The sequence below is a fragment of the Elephas maximus genome, chromosome 21 (assembly GCF_024166365.1).
Source record: "Elephas maximus indicus isolate mEleMax1 chromosome 21, mEleMax1 primary haplotype, whole genome shotgun sequence".
Taxonomy (NCBI): domain Eukaryota; kingdom Metazoa; phylum Chordata; class Mammalia; order Proboscidea; family Elephantidae; genus Elephas; species Elephas maximus.
In genome coordinates this window covers 5408476-5432043 of record NC_064839.1, presented here as the reverse complement: position 1 = coordinate 5432043, position 23568 = coordinate 5408476, and the positions used below count along the sequence as shown (strand labels likewise).

General features: G+C 42.4%; 1 protein-coding gene across 1 annotated transcript in view; it reads left to right on the top strand.

Moving 5' to 3' along the window:
- Window positions 1–3075: 3075 nt before the first annotated feature.
- LOC126065066 (bromodomain-containing protein 7-like) overlaps window positions 3076–23568 on the top strand; it is a 98300-nt gene continuing 77807 nt past the window's right edge. Inside the window, 3 exon segments of the mRNA XM_049864734.1 lie at window positions 3076–3389; window positions 3488–3675; window positions 3719–3993. Of these exon segments, the coding sequence (XP_049720691.1) occupies window positions 3076–3389; window positions 3488–3675; window positions 3719–3993 (777 nt within the window).

Genomic DNA, 23568 nt, shown 5'->3' with positions numbered 1-23568 from the left:
GTTTATACAAGCACGTGCATCCTCTTCTCTGATTTGTTTTAATCTAGCACTATTCCTGTCTTAGGCTGAGTTCTCTGGAGAAGCAAAACCAGTAAAGCATATAAATATATCCAGAGAGAGATTTATAGCAAGGAAACAGTTCACGTGATTGTAGATTGTCCCAAGTTCGTGGATTAGAATAGAGGCCTCTCCCAGTTCACACAGCTGCAGAAGCTGGTGGACCCAAGATTGGCACGTTGAAGAGCAGGGCTCCCGCTTACAGGCTGTGAAGGTCGGTGAGTCCGAAGATTGGCAGGCAAGTCTGCAAGGATTCTCCTGATTCACATAGCTGCAGGGGCTGGTGAACCCACGATCAGCAGGTCGGGGAGCAGGACTCTTCTTCGCAGGCTGTGAAGATCGACAGATAAGCTGCTAGCTCAAGTCCCAAGAACTGGAGTTCAGACAAGAGATAGCTGCTGGATCCAGAACAAGCCCAAAACCTTGGCAAGGTGAGCAGGGAGGAAGTAGGCTGCAGAGGGTGGAGAGATGAAGGCTGAGGTGGTGGTAAGTTGCCACAGCCCCCGCCCCCGCCGGTACCACTTAGCAGATTCCATCACGGGGGCGATCACATATCAGATTTCAACAGGGAAGTGAGCACAACATTTTACATCTGCCAAAACACTGAGAATCATGGCTCAGCCAAGCTGACACAAAATCTTAACCATCACAATTCCAAATATGCACAAAAGGACATTGGAAATTATCTGACCCTTTTTTCAAATAGCAGTGTGGCAGCATGGTTAGAGTATGGGTTTTGGAGGCAGACAGACATGGTTTCAAATCCCAGATTGGCAAGCTGTGTGGCCTTGGATAAACCACTGACTTCTCCAAGTCTTAGTTTCCTCATCTCTGGAATAAGGATAACAGGACTAATATTACCAGCTTAGAGTAAGGTTGAAAGAGGATAATGGGTGCAATGTTTTAGCCCAGTGCCCTTCACAGGCAATTGCTCAGAAGACAGTAGCTGTGTTGCCGTCACTTTAGTCCTTCTTAGAGCAATACATAGCAGGCTCAGAAAATTCCTGTTTGGGATTGATATGTGTACTAGCTATCTATTGTTGTGTAGCAAAATTTCCCAAAATTTAGTGGCTAAAAATAACACATATTTATTATCTCCCAGTGTCTGTGGATTAACAGTCTGGGTGTGGCTTAGCTACGTCCTGTGCTTCAGGGTTTCTCACAAGGCTACAATCAAGGTATAGGCCAGGGCCTTGGTCTCATCTGAAGGCTCCCACTGAGGAAAGGTCTGCTTTGAAGCTCAGGTGATTGTTGGCAGAATTCAGCTCCTCAAGGGTTGTTGAGATGAGAGACTCAGCTCCTAGATGGGTATTAGCTGAAGCCTGCCCACAGTTCCTTGCTTCATGGGCCTCTCCAACATGGCAGTTGCATCATCAAAGCATGTAAACCAAGAAGGTAGTAGAGAGTCTGCTAGCAAGATGGGAATTGCAATCTTATGTAACCCAATCACAGAAGTGACATTCAGTCACCTTTGCCATCTTCTTAGAAACAAGTTGCTAGACCAGTCCACACTCAAGATGAGGACATGAATACCAGGAGATGAGGATCTTTGGATGTCACATTAGAATCTGCATGTCACAATATAGTTCAGCTCAACTAGCATTTTTTGATGCTTCCTATCCCAAGCACACCACTGGTGCTGGGAATACAGAAATGGATGAATTGGAACTCATCTTACCATATGTCTTTAGTGTTCTTCATTGTCCTTTGCTCCAGGTGGGTTGAGACCAATTGATGCATCTTAGATGGCTGCTTGCTAGCATTTAAGATCCCAGAGGAGTTTGGCAGTTTTTGAATGATGTAATCACTTCCATAATGAGATCTTATCTAACGTGATCACCTCCATGATGAGATCTGTTGTGAGTAGCTGATCAGTTGACAGAGATTTTCCTAGGGGGTGTGGCGTGCATCCAATATAGGTGGATTTTTGGTAAAGCTTGCTGGCTTTTGCTCACTCTGGATCCTACAGCTGGCTCCTGCTCATCTGACCTCTGGTTCTCAGGACTTGAGATAGCGGCTTACCTGCTGTCTTACCTGCCTATCATGGGACTTGCTGGCATCCACAGCCTGTGAAGCAGAGGCCTCCTATTTGACTTCCTGATCTTGGATTTACCAGCACCTGGGTTATGTGAGTCAGGAGAAGCCTCTGGCCTGACCCACGGACTTGGGACTTTACAGCCTCTAAAATGGGTGTATATATGTATATATACATGTGGGTTTTTTTTTTTTTTTATGTATGTGCCCAAAACCAAAACCCAGTGCCATCGAGTCTATTCCGACTCATAGCGACCCTATAGGACTGAGTAGAACTGCCCCATAGAGTTCATATATATACATATACACATACATACACAATATATATATATACACCAGTGCAGTGTGTGTATACACATACATACATATATATATATATGGAACCCCTGGTGGCATAGTGGTTAAGTGCTACGGCTGCTAACCAAAGGGTCTGCAGTTTGAATCTTCCAGGTGCTCCTTGGAAACTCTATGGGGCAGTTCTACTCCGTCCTATGGGGTCGCTATGAGTTGGAATAGACTCAACAGCACTGGGTTTGGTTTTTTTTTTTTTGGTATCTCTATGTATGCACTGTGCTGGTTTTGCTTCTCTGGAGAACCCAGGCTAAGACAGCACATAAGGATTTTTTTCAAGATTAAAATCTTTCAGTTCCCAGTGTGCTGGGTTTGCTGGATCCGGGTCCCAGTGTCGGATCCAATAAATATTATTAAACGGAAGAAATAGAAGCAAAGGAAAGTGGGGAGAAAGGTAGGAAACAAGGAAGGAAGGAGGGTAACTTTTTTAAAAAAAGAAGAAAGGGATAGAGAAAGGAAGAGAGGGAGAGGGAGAGGGAGAAAGAGGGAGATGCAGACAGGGAGACCGAGGGAAAGAAGATGGTGGTGGGTGTCAACACTCCTCATTTGGGGCGGTGGACCCCAGCTCCGGCCTTGGCCTGGTCCCTTGTCCAGACTCCGCCTCTGGCCTAGACTCCACCTCAGATGCACAGGATGCAGCGCCACCTCCGGCCTCCAGGGGCCGCCACGCGCAGCCGGCCGCACCCTGTGCACGAGGGGCCCTCTCTCCCGCCTCTGCGCCGTCTGCTCGCTGGCCCGCAGCCGCTCTGGGGTTCCGCCCGGGTCTCGCGCCCCGTCTTCTCCCGAGGAGCCTCGCGCCCCTCGGCGCGCACGGCTTCCCTGCCTCGCGGCGTTGGGTCTCGCGGGTCCCGCTCCCGGACTCCGCTCGCCTGGGCCGGACCAGAAGCGGCGCCGCACGGCCTGGGCCTGAGGCGGCGGGGCTGGCGCCGGGGCCCGGACGGACATGGGCGAGAAGCTCAAGTCGGACAAACACCTCTACGAAGGGGAGGGCTGGGCTGGGCCGGCGGGCTCGGTGGGGTTTTGTTCTTTCCACACGACCCTCCAGCGCCCAGGGTGGACCGGGGCCGCTCCCCACGCGGCAGACCCGCTTTGCCGAGGCGGCGCCGAACCCAGGCGGGGCGGGATTCGAGCTCGGGTCCCCCGGGCCGCGGGCGGGCCTCTTGCTGGGAGGTGTGGGACGGCCGGGAGAGGCCCGGGAGCGCTCGGGGCGGTGCCGCCGCGGCCGCTTGGCCGGTGCCGCTCGTTCAGCTTTGTAGGGCGGCCGCCTCCCCTCCCTGATCCTGGTCGCCGCGCACTGTGGGTGCCGCCCGGCCGGCCCCTGACCGAGGCCCGTTCCTTCCGGAGTTCGCGGAGAAGCCCCTGAAGCTGGTCCTCAGAGTGGGAGGGAGCGAGGTCACCGAACTCTCCACGGGCAGCTCGGGGCACGACTCAAGCCTCTTCGAAGATAAAAACGCCCATGACAAACACAAGGACAGAACGCGGAAAAAGAGAAAGAAAGGAGAGAAGCAGGTTCCAGGGGAAGAGAAAGGGAGAAAACGGAGACGAGTCAAGGTAAAGGTCCATCGCCGGGCTACCAGACTCTTTTCTCTGTGTCCAATGAGATGCGGAAACACCTGTAAAATCTGACTTGTTCTGAGGAGGAGCAAGGTGGGGGAGAAACGTGATTCATCTGAGTCTCAAAACATCATTATTTAATTATACTTTTAGGCACTTGTACTCACACATAAGGTGAGTAAGTGGCTAAGTCCTGATTTCCAGGAGGTGCTTCAAAGAATGCGTTTTCCACCTAAGAAGGGTAGGGATTATGTTCAGGAAAACCTGTGTTCCAGGTTTGTCAAAAATGGTAATTTTGGAAAGGAATGGAATCTGTTTGAGTTCAGCTTTTATTCTGAAGTAAATGCTGTAATGCCGTATATGTTGTTGTCAGGCGCTGTCGAGTCAGTGCCGAATCATAGGGACCCTGTGTGGAACAGAATGAATCACTGTCTGGTCCTGCGCCATCTTCACGGTCGTTGCTGTGTGTAAGCCTGTTGTTGCAGCCGCTGTGCCAATCCATCTCATTGCCGGTCTTCCTCTTTTTCACTGACCCTACTTTACCAAGCATGATGTCCTTGTCCAGGGACTGATTCCTCTTGATAACATGTCCAGAGTACAGGAGACAACGTCTCAAATTCTTGCTTCCAAGGAGTACCGTGGCTGCATTTCTTCCAAGACAGACTTGTTCATTCTTCTTGCAGTTCATGGTGTATTCAGTATTCTTTGCCAACATGTAATTCAAAGGCATCCATTCTTCCTTGGTCTTCCTTATTCATTGTCCAGCTTTTGCATGCATATGAGGCGATTGAAAATATCATGACGTGGGTCAGGCACACCTTAGTCCTCAAAGGGACGTCTTTGCTTTTCAACACTTTTAAAGAGGTCCTTTGCAGCAGATTTACCCAGTGCAGTGCACCCTTTGGTTTCCTGACTGCTGCTTCCATGGCTGTTAATTATGGATCCAAGTAAAATGAAATCCTTGACAACTTTAATCTTTTCTCCATTTATCATGATTTTGCTTCTTGGTGCAGTTGTGAAAATTTTTGTTTTCTTTATATTGAGATATAATCCATACTGATGGCTGTAGTCTTTGATCTTCACTAGTAAGTGCTTCACGTCCTCTCTGCTTTCAGCAAGCAAGATTATGTCATCTGTGTATCGCAGGTTAATGTCTCTTCCTCCAATCCTTATGCCCCTTTCTTTTACATATAATCCAGCTTCTCAGATTATTTGCTCAGCATACGGATTGAATAAGTGTGGTGAAAGGATACAACCCTAAAGCACACGTTTCCTGATTTTAAACCACGTGGTTTCCCCTTGTTCTGTTTGAACAACTGCCTCTCGGTCTGTGTACAGGTTCCGCATGAGCATAGTTAAGTGTTCCGGAATTCCCGTTCTTTGCAACGTTATCCATAATTTGTTATGATCCACACAGCCGAAAACCTTTGCATAGTCCATAGAACACAGATAAACTTCTTTCTGGCATTCTCTGCTTTCAGCCAAAATCCATCTGGCCTCAGTAATGATATCCCTTGTTCCATGTCCTCTCCTGAGTCTGGTTTGAATTTCTGGCGGTTCCCTGTCAGCAAAATTTTACTTCTGTGTAGTATTAATGATAATGTTTGACAATTTCCTCATTCTTTTGGATAACCTTTCTTTGGAATGGTCACAAATATGAATCTCTTCCAGACGGTTAAGGAGCCCTGGTAACACAGTGGTTAAAGCGCTCGGCTGCTAACTGAAAGGTTGGTTGTTTGATCTTACCAGCTGCTCCAAGGGAGAAAGATGTGGCAGTTTGCTTCTGTAAAGATTACAGCCTTGGAAACCCTATGGGGCAGTTCTCTGTTCCATAGGTTCACTGTGAGTCAGAATTGACTCCATGGCGGTGTTTTTGGTCCAGTCAGTTGGCCAGGTAGCTGTCTTCCAAATTTCCTGGCATAGACAAGTGATCACTTCTGGTGCTGCATCTGTTTGTTGAAACATGTCAATTGGTATTCTGTCATTTCCTGGAGCCTTGTTTTTCACCAATGCTTTAGTGCAGCTTGGACTTCTTCCTTCAGCACCATCAGTACTTGATCACATGGTGCCTCCTGAAATGGCTGCATGTCGACCAATTCTTTTTGGTACAGTGATTGTGTGTATTCCTTCCATCTTTTGATGCTTCCTGCATTGTTCAAGATTTTGTCCATAGAATCCTTCAAAATTGCAACTCGAGGGTTCTTTTAGCTTGAAAAATGCTGAGCGTATTCTTCCCTTTTGTTTTTCTAACTCCAGGTCTTTGCACATTTCGTTATAATATTTTACTTTGTCTTCTTGAACCACCCTTTGAAATCTTCTGCTCAGCTCTTGTACTTCATCATTTCTTCCATTTGCTTTAGCTACTCTGCATTCAAGTGCAAGTTTCAGAGTCTCTTCTGGCATCCATTTTGACATTTTCTTTCTTTTAAGTGACCTTTTGCATTCTCCACGTATGGTGTTCTTGATGTCATCCCTCAACCTGCCTTGTCTTTGGTCATTAGCGTTCAGTGCTTCAAATCTGTTTTTGAGATGGTATCTAAATTCAGGTGGGATCATCAGGGTCATACTTGGACTTTACTGGACTTGTTTTAATTTTCTTCAACTTCAACTTCTGTGTGAGCAGTTTGATGGTCTGTTCTGCAGTTGGCCACTGGCCTTGTTTTGACTGATAATATTAAGCTTTTTTATCCTGTCTTTGCACAGATGTAGTCAGTTTGATTCCTCTGTATTCCATCTAGCAAGGTCCGCATGTACATTCTCTGTTTATATGTAATTGTTCCCTATGTGCTTTGTTTTATATTTGAAATTACATGCGGTACACATAAGCACGTATATACGTATGCCTACACTTTTACATGTACAATCATGTATTCATATATGCCTTCCTGTACATACTATACTGCTACACATGCCCCAGTTTCTCTTCATTGTCCTCTGTAGTTACATTATAATTGTTGGTTAAATTAATATGCAGTGTTCAGTTTTAATTATTGTTCTCTGTGGAGACAAACACAGTAAACAAATACAGATCTGATCTTGGCCAGTGAGTTAATGACTTTCATTTGTTTTGTTTTCTGTTCCCAAACTAACAGATTTATAAAACCTAGCGGAGTTTTGTTTTCACAAGGTTAAACGCTTCCTTTTTTTCTAAAGACATCTGTGTTGTAGCTCTGTCTCTTCCTCCTCTCTTCTGAACTAGCTGCTCTCTGGGCTTCCCACGACTCTTCTTTGCCTGCTTCCTGACTCTCATGTCTTTTTTTTTTTTGACTCCCTTGTTCTCGTTAAGTCTGAACTCCAGGAACTTCCTAAGAAAACATGCATCAGAGGTAGGTTTTTGTAAGTTCTTACATTTTTGAAAATCGTTAGTCCCTTGTACCTGATGGATAATTTGATTTAAAGTGGACTTGTATATTGAATATATTATTCAATATAGGGCTTGGGGCTTTGAAGGTGTTGCTCTATCATCCTTTCGCTGCCGGATTTACTGTTGAGAAGTTTCTTGCTATTCTCATTCTCTCAGTCCATTGTATATGACCAGTACTTGCTCTCTTGAAATTTTTTTCTATAATTTTTATTGTGCTTTAAGTGAAAGTTTACAAATCAAGTCAGTCTCACACAAAAACCCATATACACCTTGCTACATACTGCCAATTACTCTCCCCCTAATGAGACAGCCCGCTCTCTCCCTCTACTCTCTCTTTTCGTGTCCATTTCGCCAACATCTAACCCCCTCCACCCTCTCATCTTCCCGCCAGGCAGGAGATGCCAACATAGTCTCAGGTGTTCACCTGATCCAAGAAGCTCACTCCTCACCAGCATCCCTCTCCAACCCATTGTCCACTCCAATCCATGTTTGAAGAGTTGGCTTCGGGAATGGTTCCTGTCCTGGGGCAACAGAAGGTCTGGGGGCCATGACTACCAGGGTCCTTCCAGTCTCAGTCAGACCATTAAGTCTGGCCTTATGAGAATTTGGGGTCTGCATCCCACAGCTGTCCTGCTCCCTCAGGCGTTCTCTGTTGTGTTCCTTGTCAGGGCAGTCATCAGTTGTAGTCGGGGACCATCTAGTTCTTCTGGTCTCAGGATGATGCAGTCTTTGGTTCATGTGGCCCTTTCTGTCTCTTGGGCTCCTAATCGCCTTGTGTCCTTGGTGTTCTTCATTCTCCTTTGATCCAGGTGGGTTGAGACCAACTGATGCATCTTAGATGGATGCTTGCTGGCGTTTAAGACTCCAGATGCCACTCTTCAAAGTCGGATGCAAATGTTTTGTTAATAGATTTTATTATGCCAATTGACTTAGATGTCCCCTGAAACCATGGTCCCCCGACCCCTGCCCCTGCTACGCTGGCCTTCGAAGCATTCTGTTTATTCAGGAAACGTCTTTGCTTTTGGTTTAGTACAATTGTGCTGACCTCCCTTGTCTTTCCCTTCACCTAAAGTAGTTCTTATCTACTATCTAATTAGTGAATGCTCCTCTCCCACCCTCCCTCCCTCCTTTCGTAACCACAGAAGAATGTTTTCTTCTCAGTTTGAACTATTTCTCAAGTTCTTATGATAGTGGTCTTATACAATATTTGACCTTTTGCAACTGACTAATTTCACTCAGCGTAATGCCTTACAGGAGCCTCCATGTTATGAAATGTATCACAGATTCCTCACTGTTCTTTGTCGATGCATAGTATTCCATTGTGTGAATATACCATAATTTATTTATCCATTCATCTCTTGAGGGGCACCTTGGTTGCTTCCATCTTTTTGCTGTTGTAAACAGTGCTCAGTAAACATGGGTGTGCATATATCTGTTCGTGTAAAGGCTCTCATTTCTCTAGGATATATTCCAAGGAGTGGGATTGCTGGATCGTATGGTAGTTTTATTTCTAACTTTTTAAGGAACTGCCAAATCGATTTCCAAAGTGGTTGTACCATTTTACATTCCCACCAGCAGTGTATAAGTGTTCCAGTCTCTCCACAGCCTCTCCAACATTTATTATTTTCTGTTTTTTGGATCAATGCCAGCCTTGGAGCGAGATGAATCTCATTGTAGTTTTGATCTGCATTTCTCCGATGGCTAATGACCGTGAACGTTTCCTCATATATCTATTAGCTACCTGAATGTCCTCTTTAGTGAAGTGTCTATTCATATCTTTTGCCCATTTTTTAATTGGGTTATTTGTCTTTTTGTAGTTGAGTTTTTACAGTATCATGTAGATTTTAGAGATCAGGCACTGATCAGAAATGCCATAGCTAGCTAAAAACTTTTTCCCAGTCTGTAGGTAGTCTTTTTACTCTTTTGATGAACTCTTTGGATGATCATAGGTATTTGATTTTTAGGAGCTCCCAGTTATCTAGTTTTTCTTCTACATTCTTTATAATGTTTTGTGTACTGTTTGTGCCATGTATTAGGGGTCCTAATGTTGTCCCTGTTTTTTCTTCCATGATCTTTATTCTTTTAGATTTTATATTTAGGTCTTTGATCCATTTTGAGTTAGTTTTTGTGCATGGAATGAGGTATGGGTCTTGTTTCATTTTTTGGCAGATGGATATCCAGTTATGCCTGCACCATTTGTTTGAAAGACTGTCTTTTCCCCCATTTACCTATTTAGGGGCCTTTGTCAAATATCAGCTGCTCATATGTGGATGGATTTATGTCTGGATTCTCAATTCTGTTCCATTGGTCCATGTATCTGTTGTTGTACCAGTACCAGGCTGTTTTGACTACTGTGGTGGTATAATAGGTTCTAAAATCAGGTAAAGTAAGGCCTCCCACTTTGTTCTTGTTCTTCAGTAATGCCTTATTTATCCGGGGCCTCTTTCACTTCTATATGAAGTTGGTGATTTGTTTTTCCATCTCATTAAAGAATGTCATTGGGATTTGGATTGGAATTGCATTAAATGTATAGATCACTTTTGATAGAATAGACATTTTTATAATGTTGAGTCTTCCTATCCATGAGCAAGGTATGTTTTTCCAGTTATGTAAGTCTCTCTTGGTTTCTTGCAGAAGTGTACTGTAGTTTTCTTTGAGTAAGTCTTTTACATCTCTGGTAAGACTTATTCCTAAGTATTTTATCTTCTTGGGGGCTACTGTAAATGGCATTGATTTGGTGATTTCCTCTTCTATGTTCTTTTTGTTGGTGTAGAGGAATCCAACTGTATTTTCTTGTTTATCTTGTATCCCGATACTCTGCTGAACTCTTCTATTAGTTTCAGTAGTTCTCTGGAGGATTCCTTAGGGTTTCCTGTGTATCAGATCATGTCATCTGCAAATGGAGATACTTTTACTTCTTCCTTGCCAATCTGGATGCCCTTTATTTCTTAAGCCCAATTGCTCTGGCTAGGACCTCCAGCAGAATGTTGAATGAGAGTGGTGATAAAAGGCATCCTTGTCTGGTTCCCCATCTCAATGGGAATGCTTTCAGGCTCTCTCCATTTAGGGTGATGTTGGCTGTTGGCTTTGTGTAAATGCTCTTTATTATGTTGAGGAATTTTCCTTCTATTCCTATTTTGCTGTAAGTTTTTATCACGAATGAGTGTTGAACTTTGTCAAATGTCTTTTCTGCATCAATTGATAAAATCATGTGATTCTTGTCTTTTGTTTTATTTATGCGATGGATTACATGAATTGTTTTTCTAACGTTGAACCATCCCTGCATACCTGATATGAATCCCATTTGGTCAAGGTGAATTCTTTTTTTGATATGTTGTTGAATTCTATTGGCTAGAATTTTGTTGAGGATAATTTGCATCTACATTCATGTGGGATATAGTTGTATAATTTTCTTTTCTTGTGGTGTCTTTACCTGGTTTTGGTATCAGGGATATGGTGGCTTTGTAGAATGAGTTTGGTAGTATTCCGTCCTTTGCTATGCTCTGAAATACCTTAAGTAGTAGTGGTGTTAACTCTTCTCTGAAAGTTTGGTAGAACTCTGCAGTGAAGCCATGGGGACCAGTTTTTTTTTGTTGTTGTTGTTGTTGGGAGTTTCTGATTACCTTTTCAATCTCTTCTTTTCTTATGGGCCTATTTAGTTGTTCTCCTTCTGTTTGTGTTAGTTTAGGTAGGTAGTGTGTTTCTAGGAATTCATCCATTTCTTCTAGATTTTCAAATTTGTTAGAGTACAATTTTTCATAGTAATCTGATATGATTGTTTTAATTTCAGTTGGGTCTGTTGTAATATCACCCATCTCATTTCTTATTTGGGTTATTTGCTTCCTCTTCTGTTTTTCTTTTGTCAGTTCGGCCGGTGGTTCATCAGTTTTGTTGATTTTCTCAAAAAACCTCCTTTTGGTCTTGTTAATTCTTTCAGTTGTTTTTCTGTTCCGTTTAGTTCAGCTCTAATGTTTACTATTTGTTTTCTTCTGGAGCCTGTGGGTTTCTTTTGTTGCTCTCTTTCTATTTGTTCAAGTTGTAGGGATAGTTCTTTGATTTTGGCCCTTTGTTCTTTTAATATGTGTGCATTTATTGATATCATTTGGCCCCTTAGCACCGCTTTTGCTGTGTCCCAAAGGTTCTGATAGGAAGTGTTTTCATTCTCATCAGATTCTCTGAATTTCTTTATTCCATCCTTAATGTCTTGTATAGTCGAGCAAAGTATTGTTCAGTTTCCAAGTGTTTGATTTGTTTTTCCTCTTTTCCTGTTACTGATTTCCATTTTTATGGCCTTATGGTCAGAGAAGATGCTTTGTAATATTTCCATGTTTTGGATTCTGCTAAGGCTTGCTTTATGACCTAATATATGGTCTATTCTAGAGAATGTGCCACGTGCAGTAGAAAAGAAAGTATACTTGGTTGCTGTTGGGTGGAGTGTTCTGTATATGTCTGTGAGGTCGAGCTGGTTGATTGTGGCATTTAGATCTTCGTGTCTTTATTGAGCTTTTTTCTGGATCTTCTGTCCTTCACTGAAAGTGGTATGCTGAAGTCTACTATTATTGTGGAGCTGTCTCTCTCTTTTCAATGCTGTCAGACTTTGTTTTTATGTATTTTGGAGCCATGTCATTAGATGAGTAAATATTTATTATGGTTATGTCCTCCTGGTGTATTGACCCTTTGCTCATTATATAGTGTCCTTCCTTATCCTTTCTGATGGATTTAACTTTAAAGTCTATTTTGTCAGAAATTAATGTTGCCACTCCTGCTCTTTTTTGATTGTTGTTTGCTTGATATATTTTTTTCCATCCTTTGAGTTTTAGTTTGTTTGTGTCTCTAAGTCTAAGGTGGGTCTCTTGTAGGCAGCGTATAGTCGGATCTTGTTTTTTAATCCATTCTTCCAGTCTCTGTCTCTTTATTGTTGCATTTAGCCCATTTACATTCAGGGTAGTTATGGATAGGTATGAATTTAGTGCTGTCATTTTGACTTCTTTTTTTGTGTGTTGACAGTTTCTTTTTCCCACTTGATTTTATATGCTGAGTAGATTTTCTTTATATATTGTCCTTTCCTCATATTGTTGTTGATTTTGTGTCTGCTGAGTCTGTATTTCATTCTTGTATTTTATTTTGATGAGTAGGATAGTTTGTCTCCTTTGTGGTTACCTTATTATTTACCCCTATTTTTCTAAATTTAAAACTAACTTTTATTTTTTTGTATCACCATATCTTCCTCTCCATATGGAAGGTGGATGATTACATTTCTTAGTCCCTCTTTACTATTTTAATGTTGTTTTCTTTTATATAATAATATCGCTGTTACCCTGTTTTGGGCTTTTGTTTTGTTTTTTTAATAATCTTGCTTTGTTTTTTTTGGATTTCCCTGTCTGGGTTGACTTCTGGTTGCTCTGCCCAGTGTTCTAGTCTTGGGTTGATACCTGATATTATTGATTTTCTAACCAAAGAACTCCCTTTAGTATTTCTTGTAGTTTTGGTTTGGTTTTTACAAATTCACTCAACTTGTGTTTATCTGGAAATGTCTTAATTTCACCTTCATATTTAAGAGACAGTTTTGATGGATATATGATTCTTGGCAGGCAATTTTTTTCCTTCAATTTTTTAGATATGTCATCCCATTGCCTTCTTGCCTGCATGGTTTCTGCCGAGTAGTCCGAGTTTATTCTTATTGGCTCTCCTTTATAGGTGACTTTTCGTTTATCCCTCGCTGCTCTTATAATTGTCTCTTTATCTTTGGTTTTGGCAAGTTTGATTATACTATGTCTTGGTGACTTTCTTTTAAGATATACCTTATGTGGAGTTCGATGAGCATCTTAGATAGATACCTCCTCATCTTTCACAATATCAGGGAAGTTTTCTGCCAACAAATCTTCAACAACTTTCTCTGTATTTTCTGTTATCCCTCCCTGTTCTGGTACTCCAATCACTCATAGACTATTTCTCTTGATAGAGTTCCACACGATTCTTAAGGTTTGTTCATTTTTTAAAATTCTTTATCTGATTTTTCTTCAAATATATCAGTGCCAAGTGATTTATCTCCGAGTTTAGAAATTCTAGCTTCCACTTGCTCAATTCTGCTCCTTTGACTTTCTGTTGAAGTTATCTAATTCTGTAAGTTTATTGTTAATCTTCTGAATTTCTGATTGCTGTCTGTCTATGGATTTTTCCAGCTTATTAAACTTTTCATTATGTTCCTGAATAATCTTTCTGATTTCTTCAGTTGCTTTATCTGTGTGTTCCTTGGCTTGTTCTGCATATTGCCTCATTTCCTTCCTGATGTCTTGAAGGGTTCTGTGTATTAAACTTTTGTATTCTGGATCTGGTAATTCCAGGAATGCACTTTCATCTAGAAGATCCCTGGATTCTTTGTTTTGTGATCCTGTTGAGGTGATCATGGTTTGTTTCTTTATGTGACTTGGTATTGACTGTTGTCTCTGAGCCATCTATAAGTTATTGTATTAGTTTATGCTTGCTTACTGTGTCGTAGCTTCTTGTTTTGTTTTGGTATACCCCTGTGGGTTGCTTGAGTGAGCTAGTTTGATTATTTTTGCCTTTGGAGCTCTGATGTCCTGTCCCCAGATGGCTAGAGGTGTTATCAGGTACATCGGTCTAGGAGTCCATTCAGTTTTCTTGTATGAATTCAGCTCAGGTTTCCAGGTAGCTGATGATCAAGTGTGTGGTAAAGGCTGCGTCCTACAGTCTGAGGGGCAGGGGTAATTGGCGTATATACCGGTATCTGATTGTAGTAGGGGGTCACGCTCTGAACAAGGCAGGGGGCTGAGAACCCACCCCTGAGTGTCTCTGAGGAAAGCGTGTCCCTGTTCCCTAGAGTGTGCAGGTGGGTGTGTTCTGCAGACGGACCACGGGCACCCAAGGTTTTTGGTTGTAAGGACTGGGAGGTACCACTTATCTTTGGACCTCGGTTGCGGGTGACTGGGTGACCTGAGTGGAGCTACCAGTCCTTAGGTCCCTGATGTGGGTAGGTAAGGACCTTGTTTAATAGTCAAAGCAGGGTCAAACATCAAACACTCACCTCTCCGCCGCACAGCTGAAATGTTTGGAGTCTATCAACAAGGGCCTATTCTCCCGAAATAGGCCCACACAGGTCCATGCAGAAGGGAAAGGTGCTGAAAGTCCACGGACGGTTTATACCTGGACAGGTGCTGCTTCTGTCCTGAGCTTCCCTGGTTAGTGGAGCTAGGAAATTATGTTTTCCCCTAAATGCAAATTTTTTCCTTCCCCAGGCTGGGAGGATGGCTGTACGTGTTCAACAGGGCCTGTCTCAGGCCCAGGGAATTCAGGCACTGAAGCCAGTTTGTGGATGGGGGGCGGGGGCGGGTTAAAATACACGCGAGTACTTGGCTCTTGCCAAAAGCGATGTTCTCCTCAGGTTCCGGAGGTGTGAGTAGGGTGTGTGGCTGGCTGCTTCTCCCTGAGGAAACTGCGGCCGAATGCTAATACCAGCCCTCCGCCTCCGCGCTCCGGGAGTGGTGCTTGAGGGTTCCCCGCGATTCAGGTCTGGTAACTCCTCTCTGTGTGTGAACGGTCTCTTCCTCCCCCTGCCCCTCAGTTTGTTTTCTAAGTTTGCCTTTGAAGCTCAGGGCTCCCAGCTTTTCACAAATATACTCCTTTCACTTGTTTTTTTGGGTCTTTGTTGCAAAGAGGGCTTGCAGGAAGCGTCTGTCTATTCTGCCAAATTGGCTCCACCTCAGTAGTGTGTTCCTTGAAATTTGTCCATTTCCTCTAGGTTTTCAAGTTTTTTAGAGTTCAACTTTTCATAGTATCCTCTTATGATTCTTTTAATATCAGTGGGTCTGTTGTGATATCGCCCATCTCATTTGTCATTTAGGTTATTTGCTTCCTCTCCTGTTTTTGTTTTGTCAGTTTGGCCAGTGGTTTATCGATTTTGTTGTTCTTTCAAAGAAGAAGGTTTCAATCTTGTTGACTCTTTCGATTTTGATTATTTGGTTTCTTCTGGTGACTGAGGGTTTCTTTTGCTGCCCTCTTTCTGTTGATTTGAGTTGCAGGGCTAATGTTTTGATTTGTGACCTTTGTTCTTTTTGGATGTGTGCATTTATTGCTATAAATCAACCACTGAGCACTGCTTTTGTTGTGTCCCAAAGGTTCTAGTAGGAAGTGTTTTCATTCTCATTTGATTCTATGAATTTCTTTATTCCATCCTTAATTTCTTCTATAACCAAGTAGTTTTTCAGCAAAGTGTTGTTCAGTTTCCATGTGTTTGATTTTTTTTTCCCTGCTTTTTCTGTTACTGATTTCTACTTTTATGGCTTTATGGTCAGAAAAGATGATTTATAACATTTTGATGCTTTGGATTCTGTTAAGGCTTGCTTTATGGCCTAATATGTGGTCTGTTCTGGAGAATGTTCCATGTGCACTGGAAAAAAAAAGCATACGTGGCTTCTGTTGGGTGGAATGTTCTTTATATGTCTGTGAGGTCAAGTTGGTTGATTGTGGCATATAGATCTTCCATGTCTTTATTGAGCTTTTTTTCTGGATGCTCTGTCCTTCACTGAAATTGGTGTGCTGAAGTCTCCTACTATTATTGTTGAGTTGTCTCTCTCTCTTTTCAATGCTGTTAGAGTTTGTTTTATGTATTTTGGAGCCATGTCATTAAAAAAATTTTTTTTTGTATGTCATTAGATGAGTAAATATTTATTATGGTTATGTCCTCTTGTTGTATTGGCCCTTTAATCATTGCATAGTGTCTTTCCTTATCCTTTGTGGTGGATTTAACTTGAAAGTCTATTTTGTCAGAAATTAATATTGCCACTCCTGCTCTTTTTCAATTGTTGTTTGCTTGATGTATTTTTTTCCATCCTTTGAGTTTTATTTCGTTTGTGTCTTTTAAGTCTAAGGTGTGTCTCTTGTAGGCAGTATATAGATGGATCGTGTTTTTTTATCCATTCTGCCACTCTCTGTGTCTTCATTGGTACATTGAGCCCATTTACATTCAGTGTAATTATTGGTAGGTTTTTTTTTTTTTTTATGTGTTTAGTGCTGTCATTTTGATGTCTTTTGCGTGTGTGTGTGTTGTCGACAGTTTCTTTGTTCCCTTTAATTTTCTGTGCTGAGTCATTTTTCTTTATGTATTTTCTTTTCATCTTTTTCATTGTTGTTGATTTTGTATTTGCTGAGTTTTAATGTTTTTCTTGTATTTTATTTTGATGGGATGGTTGTTAGTTTCCTTTGTGGTTACCTTAATGTTTACCCCTATTTTTCTATGTTTAAACCAATCTTTTATTTCTTTATATCACTTTGACTTTCTCTCCATATGAAAGATGTGTGACTACATTTTTTACTGCCTGTTTTTTTGTTTTAATGTCTCATCTTTTACATATTGATGTCTCTGTTTCCCTTTTTGAGTGTTTTAGCTTTGATTTATTTTTGTGCCTTCCCTATCTGGGTTGATATCTGGTTGCTCTGTCCTGTGTTGTAGTCTTGGGTTGTTATCTGATGTTGTTGATTTTGTAACTGGAGGCTTCCCTTTAGTATTTCTTGTAATTTTGTTTTGGTTTTTACAAATGCCCTAAACTTCTCTTTATCTGGAAATGCCCTAATTTCATCTTTATATTTGGAGGGACAATTTTGCTGTATATGTAATTCTTGGCTGGCAATTTTTTTTCCTTCAAGACTTTGTGTATGTCTTCCCATTGCCTTCTTGTCTGCATGGTTTCTGTTGAGTATTCTAAGCTTAGTCTTATTGCCTCTCCTTTGTAGATGACTTTTTGTTTATCCCTAGCTGCTCTTAAAATTCTCTTTTTTATCTTTGGTTTTGGCAAGTTTGATTATATGTCTTGGTGACTTTTGGGGGGGTCTACCTTGTGTGGGGTTCAGTGAGCATCTTGGCTAGATATCTTCTCATCTTTCATATCAGGGAAGTTTTCTGTCAACAGCTCTTCAACAATTCTCTGTTTTCTGTTATCTCCCCCGTTCTGGTACTCCAATCATTCGTGGGTTATTCCTCTTGATAGACTCCCACATAATTTTTAGGGTGTCTTCATTTTTTTAAATTCTTTTATCTGATTTTTCCTCAAATAAGTTGATGTCAAGTGCTTTGTCTTTAGACTCATGAATCCTGATTTCCATTGCCTCAATTCTGCTCCTATGATTTTTATTGAGTTATCTAATTTTGAAATTTTGTTGTTAACCTTCTGGATTTCTGTTTGCTATCTCTGTGAATTTTTGCAGCCTATTAAATATGTCATTATGCTCTTCTATAATCTTCTTAAGTTCCTCAATTGCTTTGTCTGTGTGTTTCTTGGTTTTTCTGCGTTTTGCCTGATCTCCTTCAAGAGTTCTGTATATTAATCTTTTGTATTCTACCCCTGGTAATTCCAAGAAGTTCTTTTCCTCTGGAAGATTTCCTGAATCTTTGTTTTGGGAGCTTGCTGAAGCCTCCATGGTCTGCCTGTTTATGTGATTTGACATTGACTGTGGTCTCTGAGCCATCAATAAGTTGTTATATTTACTTAGTTTACATTTGGTTTCTGTGTCCTAGCTTCTTGTTTTGTTTTGATATGCCCAAATAGGCTGTTCGTATGAGTTAGTATGATTATTGGCCCTTTTGAAGCTCTAACATCCTGTCACCAGGTGGTTAGAGGTATTACTAGGTTTGTGAGCCCAGGAGTCTGTTTATTTCTCTTGTATAGATTCAGCTAAGATGTCCAGGTACTCAATCAGCAAGTGTGTGGTGCAGGCTCTCACCTATGGTCCTAGACAGACAGGGGTGATTGGTATAGGCACAGGTATCTGGCCGCAGTGGGGGGTCATGTGGTGAGCAAGGCAGCGGGGTGATGGCTGCTTCTGGGTATCTGGGATGAAAGTATGTTCCTGTTCCCTAGAGCACGTAGGTGGGTGGGTATTGCAGCCAGACTATGGGTACCCAATGCTGTTGGTTGTAAGGACTGAGAGGCACTACTTATTCTTGGACCCCTGTCTTGGGTCACTAGGTGGCATGGATGGAGCCACCAGTTGTCAGGGCATTGATATGGGTAGGTGAGGACCCTGCTTAATAGGCAGAGAGGTGTCAAATGTCCCCAACCTGCCACTCTACCATATAGCTGATACAGTTGAAGTTAGGCTTCAGGTATATACCCTGTTCTACTGTGCTAATGAGGGCCTATGCTGTTGAAATGGGCCCACACAGGTCTATGCAGGGGTGAAAGGTATTCAAAGTCTGTGGGCTCCATATGCCTGTACCTAGGCGAAAGGGCTGTGCCTGCCCTAAGTTCCTGGTTTAGGGGAGCTGGCCAATTATTTTTTCCTGTTTGTTAATTGGTTCTCTCTCCAAGGCCAGTAGAATGGCTTAGGGCACGTGATGGGACCCACTTCTGGCCCAGGGGACATGACAGCCTCTGAAGTTGGCCTGGGACCTAGTGCAGAGTGGGGAGGGGGCAAGTAAATGGGAGAGAGGTTTTTTCCCAAAGAGGTGTTTTTTGATTCCCATGGTAGGTTAGATGCATGCATTTATCCTTTGCTGATCGAGTGCCACTTTTCACTGGTTCTGGAGGCTTGAGTAGACCCTTCGCTGCTCAGTCTCTCCTGATATGGAAAACACATCCCAAGTGCCACTGCTTCCCTCACCCTGCACCCCAGCCAATCTAGCCTGTGGGGTGCTGGTTCCCGCTGAGTCAGGTCTGGGAACTACTTGCTGCTTCTGAATCATCTCTCCTTCTCCCTGCTATTCAGTCTGATTCCTCAACTTTCCTTTGATGTTCATGGCTCCTAGATTGTTGTATGTAATCAATTCACTTGTTTTTTCAGGTCTTTGTCGTAAGAGGGACCACGGGAAGCATCTGGCTACTCCGCCATCTAGGCCCTGCCTGTCTAGTTGAATGTTTTTTGCTTTTCTTTCTTTTTTAACAATTTATTTTGCTCCTTGCATTTCCCCCAAGTTCTTCAGTTTGTTTGGTCTTGTCTTAGGCTGGGTTCTCGAGAGAAACAAAACCAGTGAAGCATGTAAATATATAGAGAGAGATTTATATCAAGGAAACAGCTCACGTGATTGTAGTGGTTGGAACGTCCCAAGTCTGTGAATTAGGATAGAGGCCTCTCCCAATTCACAGAGCTGCAGAAGCTGGCAAACCCAAGATCAGCAGGTCAGATAGCAGGGCTCCCGCTCACAGGCGTGAAGGTTGAGGAATTCCAAGATTGCAGGCAAGACTGAAAGGTTTCTCCTGATTCATGTAGCTGCAGGGTCTGGCCAACGCAAGATCAGCAGGTGAGCTACTAGCTCAAGTCCCAAGAACTGGAGGTCAGACAAGAGGCAGTTGCTTGATCCAGAACAAGCCAAAAACCTTGGCAAGGTGAGCAGGAAGGAAGTAGGTGGCAGAGGGCGGAGAGATGAAGGCTGAGGGGGCAGTGAGCTGCTACAGGCCCTGCCCTCACTGGTACCACTCGGCAGATTTCATCTTGGGGGTGATCACATAATGGATTTCAACAGGGAAGTGATGACAATATTATACAATGCCAAAACACTGAGAATTATGGCCCAGCCAAGTTGACACACAATCGTAACCATCACAGGTCTTTTCCTTTTGCGTTAAAATCATACTTTGGTTGGTTCATGATCCTTTGTATTCTGTTTGTTTTTAAACATGCAGCACAAAAAAGCTGGTTAAATGTTTTGCGCCTGTACACACTTTGCCTGCTGATGGACTTTACTGTAGGGTGACTAAATAGGAACCTGATCATTTTGGTGGGGAACCCCCAAATGTCTGTACCTCACAGATATTTTTTCTGAGCTCTTCAGTTTCTCCAGATAAAAATCCTTCCCTCCTAGGAGAAGAGTTTCAACTGGCCGCGAGTATTTCTGGAGCCAAGTGAAGGTGGCTTGGGGGGAGTTGTGGGCTAGAAGTCTTACCATCTAGTCCTCTGCTTTCATTCCAGATTCTCTCTCCTTTTGTCTGATCTTTGGGTCTGGAGCCTGTCTGATTCCTTATGAGCTTTTCTAGGGTTCTGGGATTTGACTCTTCTCATAGGTATCCCTCTTTTAAGGCAGAAGGTGTTTTTCCTGTTCTGCAAACCCCTCCAGCTGCCTTTCATCTCCCACGTTTGTTGATACCTTTCATCCTCTGTTGTTTCTTCTGCACCTTCTGTTCCTACCATCGTCTTGTTTAACTAGAAGTGGAGTTAATAACTTTTATTTAACCAGTTCTGGTTTTAGTTCTGGTGGTTACCGCTGTAACACTAACTGATATACTCATGTTCATTTCTTGTTTTATCAATTATCTCATTCTTCTTAATGACTGCGTAGTAGGGTGTATTATTGTTGTTGCCAACTGCTGTTGAGTTGGCCCCCAAGCTTAGTTTTATTTAATATTTCCTGCAACTGTTACAGGTAGTGCTGCAGCATGCTTCACTGTGTGCTCATCTTTGTGCACTTTAAAAGGATATCTTCAGGAGGGTTCCTAGAAGGTGTCCTCTGTGTTCCAGGCGTTCTGCCCTTTCCTCACCATGGCTGTAATTATCATGAGCCACCAATACATTTTGATGCCATTGCAAATTAAGATGCGCTTTCATCTTCAGTCTCATTTGGCCATAAAACCCTGCAGAGTAGGCCAAGTAGGTAGATGGTTTTCGTTTGACCAAAGGTGAAGTAGAAACAGGTAAAATGAATTTTCCCAAGATTCTGCTTCTCCAATACTCAGGGCTAGCGACCATGGCTATTTCCGGATTCTCTGGGGTGTCACTGGTTCTGTAGAGGCTGTTCTGGCCATCTCCTTTTTCCAGGCCAGACCTGGGGTAGAGAGAATGGCTTCTTTTTGCTAGTGCTGTCTGGCGAGGGTGACTTCAGAAAGAGACTCACCTCTGAGCTGTGTTCTGGATCTCCAGCGACTTTTAGGAACAGCAGTTGCCTCTGTTCTCTTCTTTGGGGGAGTCAGCTACGTGACACTTGTTGACCTGGGAAGGTCTAGATTATGTATGGTTCTGAGGGCTGGTGACTGTCATCTCTCAGTTCCATACAGGAGGAAGAGGGGCATAAGGAAAGGATGCCCTTTCCTTTTTAAAATATTTTCTAAATTGTATTTCAAGTTTTGCTTCTACTTAATTAAAAAAAAAAAACTTAATTAGCCAGAACTTAATCACATCCTGGCCGCTGAGAGATGGTCCTCTTTTAGTTGGGGTCGGGGACAAAGTGAACCCTGCTAAAAATCAGGAATCTGTTACTTAGGAAGATAAGGAGAAGATAAAGTTTTGGGGAAGTATGCAGCAGTGTCTACCACACTTTAGCTGCTACCTCTGTGATACTTTCCCCAGCTCTCTAAGGCAGAATGAGAAACACTTTCCTCTGACTCACAGAACACTTTACTCAGACCTCTGTTAGAATGTAGCAGGCCATGAAGTTTATTTATCCCTTTGCATCTGATTCCCCAGCCCAGCTCCAAGCTTCCTTAGGGCCAGAAGTATACTTATCTTTGTTATCTCAGCCTAGTACAGAGTCTGGCGTATTTACTAGGTGTCTGGTAAATATTTATTGAATGAATACCTGAATAAATAGCCCTTCTATCAGGGGAGGAACACTGCTCACATGCCCTTAGTCAGAGCCCTTTTTTGGGAAGATCATCTCCTCTAATTAAGAGGACCACCTCATGAGGCCATCTGCATTGGAACAGCAGAGTGAGAAAGAAGGGAGGAGGGTGTTTTGCCAAGCCAGGTAAGTTCTAACAGCCCGGAGATCCTGTGTGTGGCAGATGTCATACCACACCAGTCAACGAAATGCATTTTGACAGAATTCCCATTTTGCTTAATACGATTATAGCCATTCATTTCTCCCCTCATCATAAGCTATCTCATATTCCACTGCTTTCTTAGCCACTCTGTGCCTCAGTTAACTCAGCAATAAAATGAGATACCAAGTGTACCTACCTCATAGAGTTATTTGTGAGGATTAAAAGAGTATACATAAAGAACTTTGATTTTTACGAGTATGTATCTTCCTTGCATAGCGGCTAAGCAATCGGCTGCTAACCAAAAGGTTAGTGGTTCGAACCCACAGGCCACTCTGCGGGAGAAAGATGTGGCAGTCTGCTTCCATGAAGATTATAGCCTTGGAAACTTAAAAGGGCAGTTCTGTGTCCTGTACCGTCACTTTGAGTTGGAATTGACTTAACGGTAACAGGTTTTGTTTTGAATCCTGCTTGGTACCTATAGTGCTTTAATAAAGTAGGTGTTGGAATATGTTGTATATGAATAATGATTTTTAATTTCATTAAAAGTTTTACTTGACCTCCACATTATAAGTAATAGTAATGCTTTTGATTTTTAAAAAATGACTACTGTTTTCTCATTTTACTCTGATAACATCCCAGGCAGTGGGACTGGCCTAACTTCTTTGAACATCTAAACCTGAAGTTAACTTACAAAACTGTGAAAACATAATTTGGGTTAGGATTTCATTTTTCAGAAGAAAAAGTTTGAATTTCAGTGAAGGAATTTAGACTTCTCACGTGAGCTATTTCAGTGTAAAGCCTTCTCAGTAGGTTTTCTTAACACAGCTTCTGCATTGTTCAGTCCTTTTTTTTAATTGTCTTCAGTATTTTTTAGGCACTGTTATCTGATTAATATCACTAAGGCTCAACTTTTATCATTCCTTCTCTCAGAAACTTTTTGACTTCCCACCACCCGAGTATTAAAGTTCACACTCCCTACCCTGCCATCTCAACTGCCTTTCAGATCTTATCCTGTACTCCGTCTTAGCTATCTAGTGCTGCTGTAACAAATACACAAGTGAATGTGTTTAACAAATTTGTTTTCTCACAGTTTAGGAAGCTGGAAGTCCAAATTCACAGTGCTAGCTCTAGGGGAAGGGTTTCTCTGTCAGCTCTGGAGGAAAGTCCTTGTCTCTTCATCTTTTGCTTCCTGGTTTCTTGGACATCTCCGTGTGTTTTGGCATCTGTCTTTCCCCTGGGTCTAGGAGGTTCTCAGTGCAAGGACCCCAGGTCCAAAGGACACACCCTGCTCCCGGCTTTTCTTTCTTGGTCATAGTGAGTTCCGTCTCCTCTGCTCGCTTTTCTCTCTTTTCATCTCTTGTAAGATAAAAGGTGTGACTTGAGCAAGGGTGTAATCACAAAATGGAGGATAATTAGATCACAAAATGGAGGACAACCACACAATACTGGGAATCATGGCCTAGTCAAGTTGACACATATTTTTGGGGGGACAGAATTCAATCC